The sequence below is a fragment of the Mobula birostris genome, chromosome 20, assembly GCF_030028105.1.
Source record: "Mobula birostris isolate sMobBir1 chromosome 20, sMobBir1.hap1, whole genome shotgun sequence".
Lineage (NCBI taxonomy): Eukaryota > Metazoa > Chordata > Chondrichthyes > Myliobatiformes > Myliobatidae > Mobula > Mobula birostris.
Window position 1 is genome coordinate 54,340,086 of NC_092389.1, and position 18,453 is coordinate 54,358,538.

Consider the following 18,453-nt stretch of genomic DNA (forward strand, 5'->3'; position numbering starts at 1 on the left):
AAACATATAAATGAAGGTTTCTTATTGCCGTATTTGCATTTATGGATATAAAATTTCCTGTAAATTAACAAAAGATTTATGATAAAGAAATGATCCCTCTGAGATTTGGTATTATTAGTCAACCCAAATAAAACATTTTCAAAACAAAAAAGTAAGATCTACATTAATATACAGTATTGATCTATAAATTGACAAATATCAACCCAAAATATTTTAACATACAATCCCAAAACAGATGAAATAAATCCCCTGGATATAAACCACAAAAAGTACAGCTAGTTTCAATATCAGAATTAAACCTTGTCAAATAAACATTGGTTGGATAATATCTATGTATAATTTTAAATGACATTTCTTTAATTTTATTCCTCAATAAAAACATTAATTGAGCCCCAAATACTCCTCTGCCTCAGATTCCCCAAGCGACTATTCCAAAAACTAACAGCCGTAGGAATAGAAGTAATGTCTTTTTGAAAAAAATCTTCCAATACCTCTATTTTAAATAAATGACAGAAGAAAACAAATCTTTCCTGCAGCTGTACTGGATGGATCCAAGCTCGGTAACTCAACTACCGAATATGATGTATTTCTAAACAAACTGCATCCATAACAACAGCAAATTCTTTTGGAGTCACAGGAATTTCAAAGGTGGATAAAAACTTAGTCTAACTCAATAAAGTACCGCTTGAATTAAATAACCATTTAACTAACAAAATATTATTATCAAACCAACCTTTATAAAACAAAGATTTATTCTTAGAAATTATGTTGTGCTTATTCCAGTTAAAATAACTATAAGGAGAAAAATTGTGTTTGTAAATCGAAGAGCAGGATAAAAGCATCTGTTCATGAAACTGAGATAAACGGAGAGGAACTTTGTCTATTTTGTAATTACATAAAAGAAAAAAAAATCAATCCACCAACCTGGGAAAAGACAAAAGAAGGAATACAATTCCATACAGAAGCAGGGTTACGTAAAAATTGTTTAATCCAAATAATTTAAAAAGTATTATTAAGTTTGTCAAAATCAAGAAAATTTAGACACCCCCACCCCCTTGTCATAACTATTCATGTCAGCAATACACATCAAAGTTGCCGGTGAGCGCAGCAGGCTAGGCAGCATCTCTAGGAAGTGGTATAGTCGACGTTTCGGGCCGAGACCTTTCGTCAGGACTAACTGAAAGAAGAGCTAGTAAGACATTTGAAAGTGGGAGGGGGAGGAGGAGATCCAAAATGATAGGGGAAGACAGGAGGGGGAGGGATGGAGCCAAGAGCTGGACAGGTGATTGGCAAAAGGCTTATGAGAGGATCATAGGACAGGAGGCCAAGGGGAAAAGAAAAGCGGGGGGGAGGAGCCCAGAGGATGAGCAAGGAGTGTAGTGAGAGGTACAGAGGGAGAAAAAGGAGAGAGAGATAAAGAATGTGCGTATATAAATAAATAACGGATGGGGTACGAAGGGGAGGTGGGGCATTAGCGGAAGTTTGAGAAGTCGATGTTCATGCCATCAGGTTGGAGGCTACCCGGACGGCATATAAGATGTTGTTCTTCCAACCTGAGTATGGCTGCATCTTTACAGTAGAGGAGGCCGTGGATAGACATGTCAGAATGGGAATGGGACGTGGAATTAAAATGTGTGGCCACTGGGAGATCCTGCTTTCTCTGGCGGACAGAGCGTCGGTGTTCAGCAAAACGATCTCCCAGTCTGTGTCGGGTCTCGCCAATGTATAGAAGGCCACATCGGGAGACCGGACACAGTATATCACTCCAGCCGACTCACAGGTGAAGTGTCGCCTCACCTGGAAGGACTGTCTGAGGCCCTGAATGGTGGTGAGGGAGGAAGTGTAAGGGCATGTGCAGCACTTGTTCCGCTTACACGGATAAGTGCCAGGAGGGAGATCGGTGGGGAGGGATGGGGGGGATGAATGGATAAGGGAGTCACGTAGGGAACGATCCCTGCGGAAAGCAGAGAGGGGGGAAATGGGAAGATGTGCTTAGTGGTGGATCCCGTTGGAGGTGACGTAAGTTGTTTGCCTGGATGATCAGCCATGATCATACTGAATGGCGGTGCAGGCTCGAAGGGCCGAATGGCCTACTCCTGCACCTATTTTCTATGTTTCTGCAAAGTTTGTATGTTTCGAAGGACTGTGCCTCAGACAGCTGGGTTATTGCAATGCGCCTCTAAAGTCTGACAGCAGACTAGCGAGTGAATCTTCGATGGAGCAGAGTTAGAAACCAACGAGTTGCCCGCATCAGTCAGGGTTGTGGGGCTCCCAGACATCCCACCTCTCCCCGAAGTTCCGGGAGTCTCCAGCATATTAATAGCAGCTCCCTGACGCCCGCAAATTATGTACAATATCCCGGAAATGAGAGGGAGATCGAGAGCGGGAGCGGGAGCGGGAACGAGAGCGCGAACGGGAGCGAGCATCCTGATTGGTCTCTCTTTGTGCTAAGTAGACCTATCAGTTTTCTGTGTGGGCGGGCTTTACAGTCGACCTCTGTCTCTCCATCAGTTCAGTTTCGTGTCCTGCACCGCCGTGGCAAAGTTTTTCAAAAAAAAAAGAAAATATAAAGCCCACTTCACCCCAGACTACACTAAAGTGTACCCCTGCGTAATAGAGGTCGAAAATAATGACAGTGTTGCTCATTGCACTGTCTGCAACAGTGACTTTTCTATTGCCCATGGTGAGTTAAATGACTGTAAAAGACATGTTGAGGTGAGTTTAACAGGTGTCATTCGATCATTAGCATAGCTAACGTTATTTAAACTAGCTGGCTAGCTGCTAAGGAGCTACTCTATTGATGTCCTGCGTGATGAGGCCAAACTCCCTGTAGACGTGCTTAATGTTGTGATAGAATTAAAAAACGACTCCATGAAAATATATAAGTACATACTGTATTTTCATGTCACATTTTCTGCATATACCCAGTTTCCATATTACAGACTGGTTTACGGATTAGACAAAATCACGAAACAAAGTATTACATAAGAAAATACAATAAGGATACACCTTATGCTTTTATTTCTTTTAGGGACCACAACATATTAGGGAGGCTAACCGCAGGGAAGGCTGTTCAAGTATTTCACAGTTCTTTTCAGCAGAGCCACATCACAATACAAGGAAAATTTGCAAAACAATTAGAAAAGCTGTTTGCATTAGCATTGAGATTGCCAACAAAATACTCAACAAAGAATATGTGTGTGTGTGTGTATGTGTGTGTGTCTACATTTCCACCAACTGCAGAATCTCTTGTGTTTTATATCTGCATTTCTAAGAGGATTGTACTTCGGCTCTTGACAGACGAAATGCCTGTTGATATCGAGTATATTATTTACAGAAGCTGCTTTCTGCGTTAAAACAGCTGCTGAGTTTTCTACACACAAAACACAGTGAGACACGGACACGGAACCGGTGCTTGCAGAAACCTAAAGGCACCGTGATTACCCCGAAAGCGGCGCCTCAGAAAGAACTCCCTTCACTGCAGCACCGATTAAATGCGCAGGCGCAGGCGTCAGGATTGTGACGTAACCAGATATCACGCATGCGCGCAGTGCACAAACGGCCTGGGGACGACCGGCACCAGGTGAGAGCGGATCGCCGGCCGGGCGGGGGGTTTCGGCACCGACTGAGTCCGGGCACCGTGGCCCGCAGTCCCGGGACAGTCCCTCTCTCTCAGCCCCACGATCCGTACCCGGGCCCCGGGGAGCTTCCGGCTGCTGGGGGAATGGGAGCCGATGGTCCCGGCTGTTATGTTGCGGTCCCGTCTCCCGGATGGTAGCAGCTGACACATCCTGTGGTTGGGGTGACTCCGCTCCCCAATGATCCTACGGGTCCTTTTTACACAATAATGTAAATATCCTGGACAGTGGGAGGTTCACATCTACAGATGGGCTGGGCTGTCCGCACCACTCTCTGCAGAGTCCTGCGACTGAGGGAAGTACAGTTCCCGTACCAGGCAGTGATGCAGACCCTCAGCATGCTCTCAAGTGTGCCCCTGTAGAAAGTTCTTGGGATTTGGGGAACCATACCAAACCTCTTCAACCATCTGAGGTGAAAGAGGCACTGTTGTGCCTTTTTCACCGCACACCACGTATGTACGGATCAGGTAATTATGATATTGTAGCCATTACTGGGAGTTGGTTGCACCCAGCAGTCTGAGGGATTTAGAGGAACAAATTTGTAGAGAGATCGCAGACTATGACAAGAAACAAAAGTTGAGATGGTAAGTGATTTTAAATTTCCATATATTGACGAGGACTCCCATACTGTAAAAGGACTAGATGGGGTAGAGTTTGTCAAATGTGCCCTTAATCAGTATGTAGAATTTCTGACATAGAAGTGTGCAATAAGCTATTAGGAAATGGTCCAGGGCTAGTGACGGAAATTAGTGTATGGGAACACTTTGTAGCTAGTGATCATAATGCCATGAGATTCTAAGTAAATATAGAAAAAGAGCGGCCTGGACCACGGTTTGAGATTCTAAATTGGAGAAAGGTCAATTTTGATGGTGTCAGAAAGGATCTGACAAGTGTGGATTGGGACAGGCTGTTTTCTGGCAAAGGAGTACTTGGTAAGTGGGAGGCCTTCGGAAGTGACATTTTGTGTGTGTAGAGTTTGTCTGTGCCTTCCAAAAATAAAAGTTGAATGGTAACTGGTGCAGGGAACCTTGGTTTTCGAGCGATATGAAGGCCCTGAATATGTTGTTCCTCCAAATGCCTCAGGCTGTTGGGTGCAACCAAGACTCATTAATGACTACAATTTCATAATTCCATGCCCTGAGCTCATCTGACTTTCTGTTGGATTTTAAAAGCTTCCCAGTATTTTTTGCTCTATTATTTGCCCTCTCTTTGGCATTTATGTTGGCTTTGGCTTCTGTTTCTTTCTTTTTCAATCTTTTCATTGGTTTCATAATAATAAACATAACATAGTATTGATACAAAGTTATTGGGATCACATTGTTGTGCTAAACATATTTAAATATACACCCAGTTGACACACGGGTATTAAACCTCCCAATTATACAGGATACAAATATAATATAATATACAAATTTTATTTTAAATATATTGTGAAAAAGGAAAGAAAAATATATCCTCTCCCAAAAAAAAAACTAACCTAAACAGTGTTAACCAACTAAACTAAAAAAAAAAGACCTGGGCTGTTGTGAAACATTAAAAAAAAGAACCACTAATGTCGTTGACTCCGCTCCTCTCAACATGCATTAAAAAGAGAGAGAATAGGATTGGAAAAGGTCAGATTACATCATATGGAAGTGTTGAATAAATGGCCTCCAAGTCTTTTTGAATTTAATAGAGGGATCATAAATAACACTCCTAATTTTTTCTAAGTTTAAACACAACATAGTTTGAGAGAACCAATGAAATGTGGTGGGAGGATTGATCTCTTTCCAATTCAGTAAAATGGATCTTCTAGCCATTAATGTAAGAAATACAACCATCCGCTGAGCTGAAGAGGTTAAAAGATTTGGTTCTATCATTGGTAAACCAAAAATTGCAGTGATAGGGTGGTGTTGTAAATCAATACTCAAAACAGTTGAGATAATATCAAAGATATCTTTCCAGTATTTTTTTAAAAGAGGACATGACCAAAACATATGAGTTAAAGAAGCTATCTCAGAGTGACATCTATCACACACAGGATTTATATGAGAGTCATAATGAGCTAATTTATCCTTAGACATATGAGCCCTATGCACTACTTTAAACTGTATCAATGCATGTTCAGCACATATAGAGGATGAATTAACTAATTGAAGAATTTTTTTCCCATTTTTCAATCAGTAAAGTAATCTTAAGTTCCCTTTCCCAATCAGTCTTAACTTTATTAGATACGTCTGGATGTATTTTCATAATTATATTGCAAATAGTTGCAATTACACCTTTCTGAAAAGGATTTAAATCTAATTTTTTTTCCAAAATATCCATTGAATATAAATTCAGGAAGGTAGGAGAAACAGTATTTAAGAAGTTTCTAATCTGTAAATTTCTTTAAAAAATGGGATCTAGGCAAGCTGTATTTGTTAGATAATTGTTCAAAGGACATGAAACAATTATCCAAAAATAGATCACAATATTGTACTATACCTTTAGTTTTCCAAGCCAGATATGCTTGGTCCATAATGGAGGGTTGAAAGAAAAAAATAGATATACTATGACTTGCAAGAATAAATTGATTCAACCCAAAAGATTTTCAAAATTGAAACCATATTCATAAAGTATATTTCACTATTAGGTTATCCATTTGTTTATACAATTTAGAAAGAGTAAAGGGAAGCAAAGTGCCTAAAATAGAACCCAATGGAAACCCTTGTAAAGAATTACATTCAAGATTTTTGACAGAAAATACTCTGCAGATGCTGGGGTCAAAGCAACACTCACAACACGCTGGAGGAACTCAGCAGGTCGGGCAGCATCCGTGGAAACGAACAGTCAAGATTTACCCAATGTGGACTTGCAGTTACATCCAAGTCCCATAACCAAATTTTAAATATCGAATATTAATTGCCCAATAGTAAAATCTAAAATTCGGCAATGACAAACCCTGTTCCTTTTTAGATTTCTGTAAGTATCTTTTACCTAACCTAGGATTTTTATTCTGCCATATATATGAAGCAATTTTGGAATTAACATTATCAAAAAGGATTTCGGAATAAAAATTGGCACCGCCTGAAATAAATATAAAAATTTAGGTAAAATAACCATCTTAATAGCATTGATCCGACCGATCAATGACAGAGACATTGGTGGCCATTTAGTAAACAAAAGTTTATTCTGATCAATTAAAGGTAAGAAATTAGCCTTAAGTAAATCCTTATGCCTTTTTGTAATTTTAACCTCTAAATATGTAAAAAAAATCAGTATCCAATTTAAATGACAAACATCCATGAATTGGAACCTGCATATTTAGGGGAAATAGTTCACTCTTATTAAGGTTCAGTTTATAACCAGAAAAATTACTAAACTGAGCCAACAAAGATAAAATAGTAGGAACGGAATTCTCAGGATTAAATGTATAATAACAAATCGTTTGCATATAATAACTTGTGTATTTGATTCCCACGTGTAATACCAAAAATGTTTGGTGAGACTCAGATAGCAATTGCTTAAGGTTCAAGGGCAATATCAAATAATAATGGACCAAGAGTACATCCCTGCCTAGTACTCCGAGATAAGCAAAAAAAGGGAGATCTTTGAATGTTAGTACAAACGGAAGCTACAGGGGTATGATATATCAATTTAATCCAAGATATAAATATTGGACTAAAATGAAATTTCTCAAGCACAATAAATAGATATGGCCATTCAACTCTGTCAAAAGCTTTCTCAGCATCTAATGAAATAACACATTCTGGAGTACTAAGTGAAGGAGTATAAATAATATGCATTAACCTCCTAATATTAAAAGATGAATAATGGTTTTTAATAAATCCAGTTAGGTCCACAGAAATAATTTGAGGTAATACCTTCTCTAACCTAGTTGCTAATACTTCAGAAAAAATCTTAGAATCTACATTCAGGAGAGATTTCGGTCTGTATGATGCACAATCAGTAGAATCTTTATTCTTTTTAAGAATTAAAGAAACAGAAGCTCCATAAGATGATTGCGGTAATTTACCTAATCTGATTGCTTCTTTAAAAACTCTAGACAACAGAGGAGAAAGAATAGATGAAAATAACTTTAAAAATTCCACTGTAAAACCATCTGGACCAGGTGCTTTGCCGGAATTCATTGAGGAAATAACAGCTGTTATTTTTTCATCCGTAATATGAGTTTCTAATGTTAAACATTCTTTGGGTGATAATTTCGGAAAATTCAATTTCCTTAAAAAGTCCTGCATAGTGTTGGGATGGTGAGGAAATTCGGAATGGTATAAGGAGGTATAAAATTGCTGAAAAGATTTGTTTATCTCATCATGATTAACTGTCACGGTGTCATCATGTTTGTGAATCTTAATGATTTGATCTTTAACCGAAGCAGTTTTCAATTGATGATCTAATAATTTACCCGATTTGTCACTGTGTATATAAAACTCATTTCTAGTTTTCATTAATTGATTTTCAATCAGGGATGTTAACAATAAGCTGTGTTCCATTTGAAGTTTGACTCTGTTTATAAAGCTCCTTACTAGGAGCAATAGAATATTCCTTATCAATTTCTTAAATTTTATCAACCAACAAAAGGGTTTCATTCTTAATACGTTTTTACAAACCAACAGAATCAGAAATAACCTGTGCACGGATAGATGGTTTAAAAGTCTCCCATCTTGTCCCGTTGGAGATTTCTTCTGTAATATTAGTGGAAAAGAAGACATCAATCTGCTCTTTCATAAACTTAACAAAATCCGGGTCTTGAAGCAAATTAGAATTAAATCGCCATTCTCTAATACCAGGAGAAGTATCCATTAACTTGCTGGGGCTTTGGCTCCTTATTTCAGCCATGGTTGTGTCCTGCTGCCTTTGGAGTGCTTCACTGGTGTGTATCTACCATGCAGCTCCCGAACTGCTCCCAGAAACTCCAGCCTTTGTTGCTCCACCGACATTCCTGCCAGCTTCCCCTTCCAGTCAAGTTTGGCCAGCTTCTCTGTCAAAGAAGCATGGAGAAGTTCAGTCCAGGAACAGGCCGTTTGTCCCGTCTAGACAGTGCTGAAAACAATTAAGCTGTCCAATGCAACGACCGGGACCACAGCCCTCCATACCCCAACCATCCAGGTACCAATCCAAACTTCCCTTAAATGGTGACATCGAGCTCACATGCACCATTTGTGCTGGAATCTCATTCCACACTCTCATAATCAATTCAGTGAAGAGGTTTTCCACGCAGTCCCGTTAAATTTTCAATAACTGGGGAAGCCACTTACCCATGACCTCTGGTTGTCATCCTGCCCAACATCAGTGGAAAAAGCCTGCTTGCATTTACCCTATCTATACTCTCATAATTGTGTATCCTTCCAACAAATCCTCAAAGCAATGTATAGTTTCCTTGTTTATGCTTAGAGCTTTCTTTAGGTGTATAAGATGATGAGGGGCATTAATTGTGTGGATAGCCAGACACTTTTCCCAGGGCTGAAATGGCTAACACGAGGGGCGTAGATTTAAGGTGCTTGGAAATAGATACCGAGGGGATGTCAGGGATAAGTTTTTTACACAGAGAGTGGTGGGTGCGTGGAATGCACTGCCAGCGGCGGTGGTGGAGGCAGATACAATAGGGTCTTTTAACAGCCTCTCAGATAGGTACCTGGAGCTCAGAGAAATAGAGGGCGATGTGCTAGGGAAATTCCAGGCCGTTTCTAGAGTAAGTTGGCACAACATTGTCAGCTGAATGGCCTGGAGTATGCTGTAGATTTCTAAGTTCTATGTTGAACAGCAAAATAAACTTGCCTATCCTACAATCCTCTGATAACTCCCCCGTCACTAAGTGTGATTTAATTATCTCTGCTAGGGCCCCGACAAATTCTGCACTTGCCTCCCGTTGGGTCCGAGGGAGCACCTTGTCATGCCCTGGAGATTTATCCACCCTAATCTGCCTCAGGATAGCAAACATCTCCTCTTCTTTAATCTGTACAGAGTCCACGATGTTAATGCTGCTTTTCCACACTCCCATAGACCTTGTGTCCATCTCCTGAGTAAATAGAGATGAAAACAATATTTAAGATCTTCCCATCTGCTCTGGTTCCACATCTGGATTGCCATTCTGGTCTTCCAGAGGACCAACTTTGTACCTTGGAATCCTTTTGCTCTTAATATAACTCCAGAATCTCTGAGGATTATTCTTCATCTTTTCTGCGAGGGCAAACTCATGCCTTCTTTTAGCCATCCTGATTTATTTCTTATTTGTTCTCTTGCATTTCTTATACTCCACAGATTGGAGATGGCAGAAATGCCTTATTTTTTTTGAGAGACAGGAAGAGCATCAGAGAATTTGATGGTCATTCCAGATACCAGCATTGTGCCCAGTTAGAAGATGATTTCTCTCTCCAACTTGGGTTAAACTTCACTGTAACAGTGAGATGCCAGATCACACCTTGACAACTGAAGTGATCTCATCTGAAATGTTGTTCTTCACTTATTGATGGATTTTATATATCTTTTTTCAGGTTAAAAATGACAAGGAATTTATCTCCGGGAATCTCGAACACAACACGCCAGTTTTGCTGTCTCTGTGCATGTCTGTAAGAAGTGGAGGAAGGGATTCACTCGATCATCTGACTGACTGGCATGCCTGTCAGTCTACACAGGGGAGAGGCTGTTCAGCTTTTCAGACTGTGGGGATTCAAGGTCATCTCATGAAGATACATGAGCAAGTTCACACTGGGACAAGGCCGTTCACCTTGTCCTGTGGGTGAGAAGGGATTCAGTCGGTCTTCCCACCTGTGGACACACCAGTCAGTTCACACTGGGCAGAGGCTGGTCATCTGCTGAATTTGTGGGAAAGGATTCACTCGGTCATCTGACCTAATGGCTCACCAGCGATTTCACACCGGGGAGCGGCCGTTCACCTGCTCAGTCTGTGGGAAGGGATTCACTTGGTCATCTAAACTGAAGGTACATCAGCGAGTTCACACTGGGGAGAGGCCGTTCACCTGCTCAGACTGTGGGAAGGGATTCACTTTATCATCCCAACTGAAGGTACATCAGCGAGTTCACACTGGGGAGAGGCCATTCACCTGCTCAGTCTGTGGGAAGGGATTCACTCAGTCATCTCAACTGAAGGTACATCAGCGAGTTCATACTGGGGAGAGGCCGTTCACCTGCTTAGTCTGTGGGAAGGGATTCACTCAGTCATCTCAACTGAAGGTACATCAGCGAGTTCACACCGGGGAGAGGCCGTTCACCTGCTCAGTCTGTGGGAAGGGATTCACTTTGTCATCTCAGCTACTGAGACACCAGTCAGTTCACACTGGGGAGAGGCCGTTCACCTGCTCCGAGTGTGGGAAAGGATTCACTCAGTCGTCCACTCTAATGGCACACTGGTCAGTTCACACTGGGGAGAGGCCATTCACCTGCTCAGACTGTGGAAAAGGATTCATTAAGTCATCTCTACTGAAGGTACATCAGCGAGTTCACACTGGGGAGAGGCCATTCAACTGCTCAGACTGTGGGAAGGGATTCATTTTGTCATCTCAGCTGAAAGTACATCAGCGAGTTCACACTGGGGAGAGGCCATTCACCTGCTCAGACTGTGGGAAGGGATTCATTTCGTCAGCTCAAGTTAAGGTACATCAGCGAGTTCACACCGGGGAGAGGCCGTTCACCTGCTCAGACTGTGGGAAGGGATTCATTTTGTCATCCCAACTGAAGGCACATCAGAGAGTTCACACCGAGGAGAGGCCATTCACCTGCTCAGACTGTGGGAAGGGATTCACACGTTTAGCTCGTCTACTGACACACCAGTCAGTTCACTCTGGGGAGAAGCCATTCACCTGCTCAGTCTGTGGGAAGGGATTCACTCAACCATCTCAACTGAAGGTACATCAGCGAGTTCACACCGGGGAGAGGCCCTTCACCTGCTCAGTCTGTGGGAAGGGATTCACTTTGTCATCTCAGCTACTGAGACACCAGTCAGTTCACACTGGGGAGAGGCCGTTCACCTGCTCCGAGTGTGGGAAAGGATTCACTCAGTCGTCCACTCTAATGGCACACTGGTCAGTTCACACTGGGGAGAGGCCATTCACCTGCTCAGACTGTGGGAAAGGATTCATTAAGTCATCTCTACTGAAGATACATCAGCGAGTTCACACAGGGGAGAGGCCATTCACCTGCTCAGTCTGTGGGAAGGGATTCATTAAGTCATCTCTACTGAAGGTACATCAGCGAGTTCACACTGGGGAGAGGCCGTTCACCTGCTCAAAGTGTGGGAAAGGATTCACTCAGTCATCCCACCTACAAGCACACTGGTCAGTTCACAGTGGGGAGAGGCCGTTCACCTGCTTAGAGTGTGGGGAGGGATACATTCTATTATCTCAACTACAGAGACACCAGCGAGTTCACACCGGGCAGAGGCCGATTACCTGCTCAGAAGAGAGCAGGAAGAAATTCTCTCAGCCAAATCAACCAAATGTGCATCATTGATTTCACACTGGGAAGAGGCCATTCACCTGCTGTGAATGTGGTGAAGGATTCATTCAGTTATCTATCCTTATGACACACTACCAGGTTCACACTGGGGAGAGGCCATTCACCTGCTCTGAATGTGGGAAGGGATTCGCTCAGTCATCTAACCTTATGTAACTCTCGCTTCGGCTAGCAGCTTAATGTAGGGGCTGATAGCCCCCCAGCCCGGCCAAACGTAAGAAATCTCAATTAACAAACAGTACACAATATGTGATTAAACAACTGAGCTTTAGAATTCGTACTTTGACTGTAGGGTTAGTGAAGTAAACAAAGAAAAAGAAAAAGGGGCCACTCTCTTCATTCGCATTTTCTCATCTCTCCCCAGCAAAAGACCACGAAAATTTCTCTTCCAGACTCACACAGAAGAACAACATTTCTGTCATTGAATAGCCCTGCATTCCAAAACCCTGTTATCTCTAGTCGTAACCTAAACATTGCTGCTGGAGAGAAACCGTTACCTCAGCAGTGAAACATTGCAGAGAGGCCACTACATTAGCAGTGAAACCTTACGGCATGTTACACTTGTGACACACTACCGGGTTCACACTGGGGAGAAAGTTTCAATAAGCTGCGTGCTGGATATTTATCCATCCCCGTTGCAGAATGCAATTTCCACAGTGACTGTTGGTGCTGAACTCTGCAATTATTGCTGCTGGTCACCACACCCAGTTCTGCACCCTGGTCACTGGGCACGGGAGGAGTTTCTTCTGCTGCACATTCACGTTTAATGGGACTGGAGTTTAATATTCTGGATCTGAGACAAACAAATCAGTGTATTTTAAACTCTGTCTTTGTACTTAGTGAATTTATTTCATTTTAAAATCTTTTTATTGTTTATTATTGAGATCAACAAAAAATACATTAATCAAGTCAACATGTCAATATGCACAATGAGGAATTAAATTACCAAATAACTGATTAACAAAGCTAAACAATATATCAACAATAAAAAAGTGTTAAGAATATTTTTTTTTGAAAAAAGAAGGAAATTAAGAACCCCTACTAACTAAAGCAAAAAAAACCTTGCTAACAAAAAAATAAACAAAAAGAGAAAAGAAACCATTGGGAGCCTGACTGCGGAGCTGTACACCATACAAGCTTCCATAAAAGAAAAACATCAATCCACCAACTCAAATCTATTGAAACAAGAATCAGAAGGAAACCATCTTAATTAACTCAAATCCGATGATAGTAGCGGGCAAAAGAACCCCACCTTTTCTCAAAGTCAGATTGAGGATCAAAAGTTCTACTTCTGATTTTCTCCAAACTGAGACATAACATCACCTGAGAGAACCATTGTATCAAAGTGGAAGCAGAGACATCTTTCCATTTTAATAAAATAGCCCTTCTGGCCAATAATGTAACAAATGCAATTACATGTTGGTCTGATATAGAAATACCATGAATATATTGAGGGATTATACCAAAAAAACTGTCAATTTATTAGGTTGTAATTTAATTTCTAAAGCTTTAGAAATTGTAGAGAAAATGGAAATTACTTCAACCTTCATTAAGTGATCCTACTTTTTTTCTTTGGAGGAATAAAGGAGTCTATTCCTTCATGGATCTGTTCCAAGAAGGCCGATTGATGTGTTTTGAGAAATTAGTAACTAAATACTCTCTCGTATTCACTTTTTTTTTTTGCAATATCTTATGGTCAGACATTTCTTACAAGTATATTTAAGTAATTTTCCATATATACAGGATTCTGATCTGTTAGACATTATTTTAAAAATGAATCCTTTTGTGAAAGTTTTATTGGCAAAATTAATAATTTACTGTTACAACAGTATAATTACCCTTCACTTAAGATTAAGCAAGATTGGGAAAGAGAGCTTAACATGACCTTGCTAACAGAGAATTTTGAAGTTGGTTAACTCTTCTTTGATTTGTGCCAGTCACCGTTTAATTCAATTTAAAATTGTACATTGTTACTATTTGACAAAGGAGAGACTGTCTAAAGTGTTTCTTAATGTTGATAATCAGTGTGATAGATGTAAAACTGAGACAGCAATATTGACACATATGTTTTGGTCGTATTCTGTATTGAAACAGTTTTGGAAATCTTAGTGAATTTATACCACACCTAGTGTATAGTAGAGAGTCAACTCAGGCCGGCTGGACCCTGCCAGTGATTCAGCTCCACAAAAGTCCTTTTAAATCCTCCCCTGTTGTTCATCTCTCACTCTCCCTGTGGTGATGAGTTCCAAACAGTCACCGCTCTGTGGGTGAAGAGGTTTCCCTTGAATGTCCTGCAGACTGAAGAAGTCAAGCTGACTGCAGTTCTGTCTGAGATGTTCTTTGCCCCTCAAATCTCTGGGCTGAGGAAGAATGACATTGGGAGTTAACTTCCTCGTTCAGGGCTCATTCCCACATTATGGGTCATTTTCCCTGCTTCTAAAGGCTTGTTAGAAAACACGTCCTCTAAAGATTGAAAGCAGAATGGGAAACCATTAGCTGGATGCTCAATGGAGCAGGGTCAGAAACCAGAGGTGGGTCTGCACAGGGCAGAGTTTGGGGCTCTGGACGATGTTCTGTGATTTTTCTTTCATGTGTGTTATTTCTGTTCCTCCTTCTGTCCAAGTTCGTGTTAATCTCAGTGGGATTGAGTGTAAATAGTCTTTTCTAAAGTAGTCATTTCAGTTCTTATTTATCTTTGTAAACCTTACAGATTGAAATGTGACCAAGATACTTTCATTAAAAAAGTCAATGTCGGTATTGATGGAAGTGTTTATTGCTTTTGTTGTATTTGGTAACTATTGAGCTCTGTTTGGCAGGTTTTTTTGAGCCTTGAACTAAATTTTGTGAAAAGTTTTCCTTATTTCGCACTACTTCCTATTTTCTATGCCTGTTGATATTCCAGATACGTGAGTATCAAGTCCCAATGAAGGGTCTTGGCCCGTAATGTTGATTCCCATTCATAGATGCTGCCTGACATGCTGAGCTCCTCCAGCACTTTGTGTGTAGTTCTCTAGATTTCTAGCATCTGCAGGTCCACTTGTCTCCCAGATGCTTATATGTTTCTTGAAAGAACAAGCTAGCAGTGGGGTTGTGTGGCTCTGTTGGTAAAATATCAAATAAAATCATTAAAAACAGGTGGCATGGGGTTGGAAGGTGTAGAATCTGTGGATAGAATTATGGAACAGAAAATGTAAAAAAAAATCTGTGACAGGAAATGTATATTGACATCCAAACATAGAACATAGAACACTAAAGCACATTACAGGCCCTTTGGCCCACAATGTTGTGCCGACCCTCAAACCCTGCCTCCCATAAACCCCCCCACCTTAAATTCCTCCACATACCTGTCTAGAACTTCACTAGTATCTGCCTCCACCACTGACTCAGGCAGTGCACCAACCACTCTCTGAGTAAAAAACCTTCCTCTAATATCCCCCTTAAACTTCCCACCCCTTACCTTAAAGCCACGTCCTCTTGTATCGAGCAGTGGTGCCCTGGGGAAGAGGCACTGGCTATCCACTCTATCTATTCCTCTTATTATCTTGTACACCTCTATCATGTCTCCTCTCATCCTCCTTCTCTCCAAAGAGTAAAGCCCTAGCTCCCTTAATCTCTGATCTTAATGCATACACTCTAAACCAGGCAGCATCCTGGTAAATCTCCTCTGTACCCCTTTCCAATGCTTCCACATCCTTCCTATAGTGAGGTGACCAGAACTGGACACAATACTCCAAGTGTGGCCTAACCAGAGTTTTATAGAGCTGCATCATTACATCACGACTCTTAAACTCTATCCCTCGACTTATGAAAGCTAACACCCCATAAGCTCTCTTAACTACTCTATCCACCTGTGAGGCAACGTTCAGGGATCTCTGAACATGTACCCCGAGATCCCTCTGCTCCTCCACACTACCAAGTATCCTGCCATTTACTTTGTACTCTGCCTTGGAGTTTGTCCTTCCAAAGTGTACCACCTCACACTTCTCCGGGTTGAACTCCATCTGCCACTCCTCAGCCCACCTCTACATCCTATCAATGCCTCTCTGCAATCTTTGACAATCCTCTACACCAACCTTTGTGTCATCTGCAGACTTGCCAACCCACCCTTCTACCCCCACATCCAGGTCATTAATAAAAGTCACGAAAAGTAGAGGTCCCAGAACAGATCCTTGTGGGACACCACTAGTCACAATCCTCCAATCTGAATGTACTCCCTCCACCACGTCATTCTGCCTTATGTAGGCAAGCCAATTCTGAATCCCCCTGGCCAAACTTCCCTGGATCCCATGCCTTCTGACTTTCTGAATAAGCCTACCATTCGCCTCCTTCCAATCCTCTGGTACCATTCTCATGGACAACGAGGACATAAAGATCCTAGCCAGAGGCTCAGCAATCTCTTCCCTCGCCTGGTGGAGCAGCCTGGGGAATATTCCATTGGGTCTCGGGGACTTATACGTCCTAATGTATTTTAACAAGTGCAACACCTCCTCTCCTTTAATATCAACATGCTCCAGAACATCAACCTCACTCATATTGTCCTCACCATCATCAAGTTCCCTCTCACTGGTAAATACCAAAGAGAAGTATTCATTGAGGACCTCACTCACTTCCAGAGCCTCCAGGCTGTGTACTACCAAATGGTAGTAAGCATGTGGTCCACAAGGTACAATGGGAGACAGAAAATGCGTGCCAAAAGTGCAATGTTACAATAGTCATGGGGGGTTGTCATCCAAGTGAACAGGAGAATTAGTGTGTTGTTGTTCTCAAAAGGAGGAATTCCTAGAATGTCTGCAATATGCTTTTTTAGAGCAGCTTGTGGTTAAGCCCACTTGGGGATCAGTTATTCTGGATTGGGTGTTGTAATGAACCGGAATTAATCAGGTCACTTAAATTCAAAGAATCCTTAGGAGCAAGTGATCTTAATGTGATCAAATTCACCCTGACATTAGAGAAGGAGAAGCTAAAGTCAGATATGGAATAAAGGGAATTAGAGAGGCATGATAGAAAAATTGGTCAAAATTGATTTCAAAAGAACACGGGCAGGGATGAAAACAGAGCAGTAATGGCTGGAAGTTCTGGAAGCAATTCGGAAAGCACAGGATATACACGTCACAAAGAGGATGTAGTATTCTAAAGGTAAGGTGACAAAACCATGACTGATAAGAGAAACAAAAGACAACATAAAAACTAAAGAGAGGGCATAGAGCAAAAACTACTAGGAAGTTAGTGGGTTGGGAAGCTTTTAGAAACCAACAGAATGCAACTAAAATAACTAAGAAGGAAAAGGTGGAATTCATAGGTGAGCAAGCCAGTAATATTAAGAGGATACCAAATTTTTCTTCAGGTACATATAGTGTAAAAGAGAGGCAGAAGTGGGAAATGATGCTGGAGAGGTAGTAATGGGGTGGGGGTGCAAGGTGATGGCAGATAAACTGAATAAGTATTGTACATCACTCTTATCTGGCTTAGACGATAGACAATAGGTACGGGAGAAGCTCGCAAGAAGGACAGCCGGAGACCTTTTCTCCCAGTGCAGAAATGGCTAATATGAGAGGGCATCATTTTCAGGTGACTGGAGAGAAGTACAGGAGGACATCATATGTAAGAATTTTTGTTAAGCAGAGTGGTGCGTGGAACACACTGCCGGGGTAGTGGTAGAGGCAGATACATTGGGGACATTAAAGGAATTTTTAGATAGGCACATGGATTTTAGAAAAGTAGAGGCCGATCTAGGAGGGAGTGTTTGGGCCGAACGACCTGTACTGTGCTGTAGTGTTCCATTAGGCTGTTTTTAGTTACTGACTTTCCAGAATCCATACTTCATTACCAGTGCCAGATTTTACTGCACATCCATCATTGCCCCAAAGAAAGTGACAGTGAATGAGTCCTGAACAACCGCACTTCTTCTGGTTCAGGATCTCCGCACTCCTGATGGGGACGGCATTCCAGGACTCAGACCCAGCCTCCACAATGACAGAATGGCCATATCTTTTCAATTAAAATGAAGTGCTGGCAATACCTGGCACTTCAGTCAGCCTTCTGCAGAGAAACAGAGCAAATGTGTCAGGTTAATGGCTCTTCCTTAGAACTGATGAAAGATCACTGCCATGATTAAGAATCACATCACATCTGAATCATTAACTGCTTCTTTCTCTGCAGAATGCTGCATTACCACAGAATCCCTTTCAGTATTTTATGCTTTTTTCCCCAGATTTCCACCATTTTTTCTCCTTGGAGATGTAGTAAGTGGTACAAACCATAGGTTGGAGAATGTTGTTAAACGCTGGATGGAACTGCACAAATTTAGCCAAATACGGAATATTCATAATTATTTCCAGTATTTGGCTTAAGGCATACGGCA

General features: G+C 41.5%; 1 protein-coding gene across 1 annotated transcript in view; it reads left to right on the forward strand.

Moving 5' to 3' along the window:
• The window catches only part of LOC140184969 (uncharacterized), a 351,453-nt gene extending 336,601 nt beyond the window's left edge, over positions 1-14,852 (forward strand). Inside the window, exons 4-5 of the mRNA XM_072238208.1 lie at positions 10,453-10,982; positions 11,067-14,852. Of these exons, the coding sequence (XP_072094309.1) occupies positions 10,453-10,982; positions 11,067-12,089 (1,553 nt within the window). The 3' untranslated portion in view covers positions 12,090-14,852. The remainder of the gene's footprint in view (positions 1-10,452; positions 10,983-11,066) is intronic.
• The last annotated feature ends 3,601 nt before the right edge of the window (positions 14,853-18,453 follow it).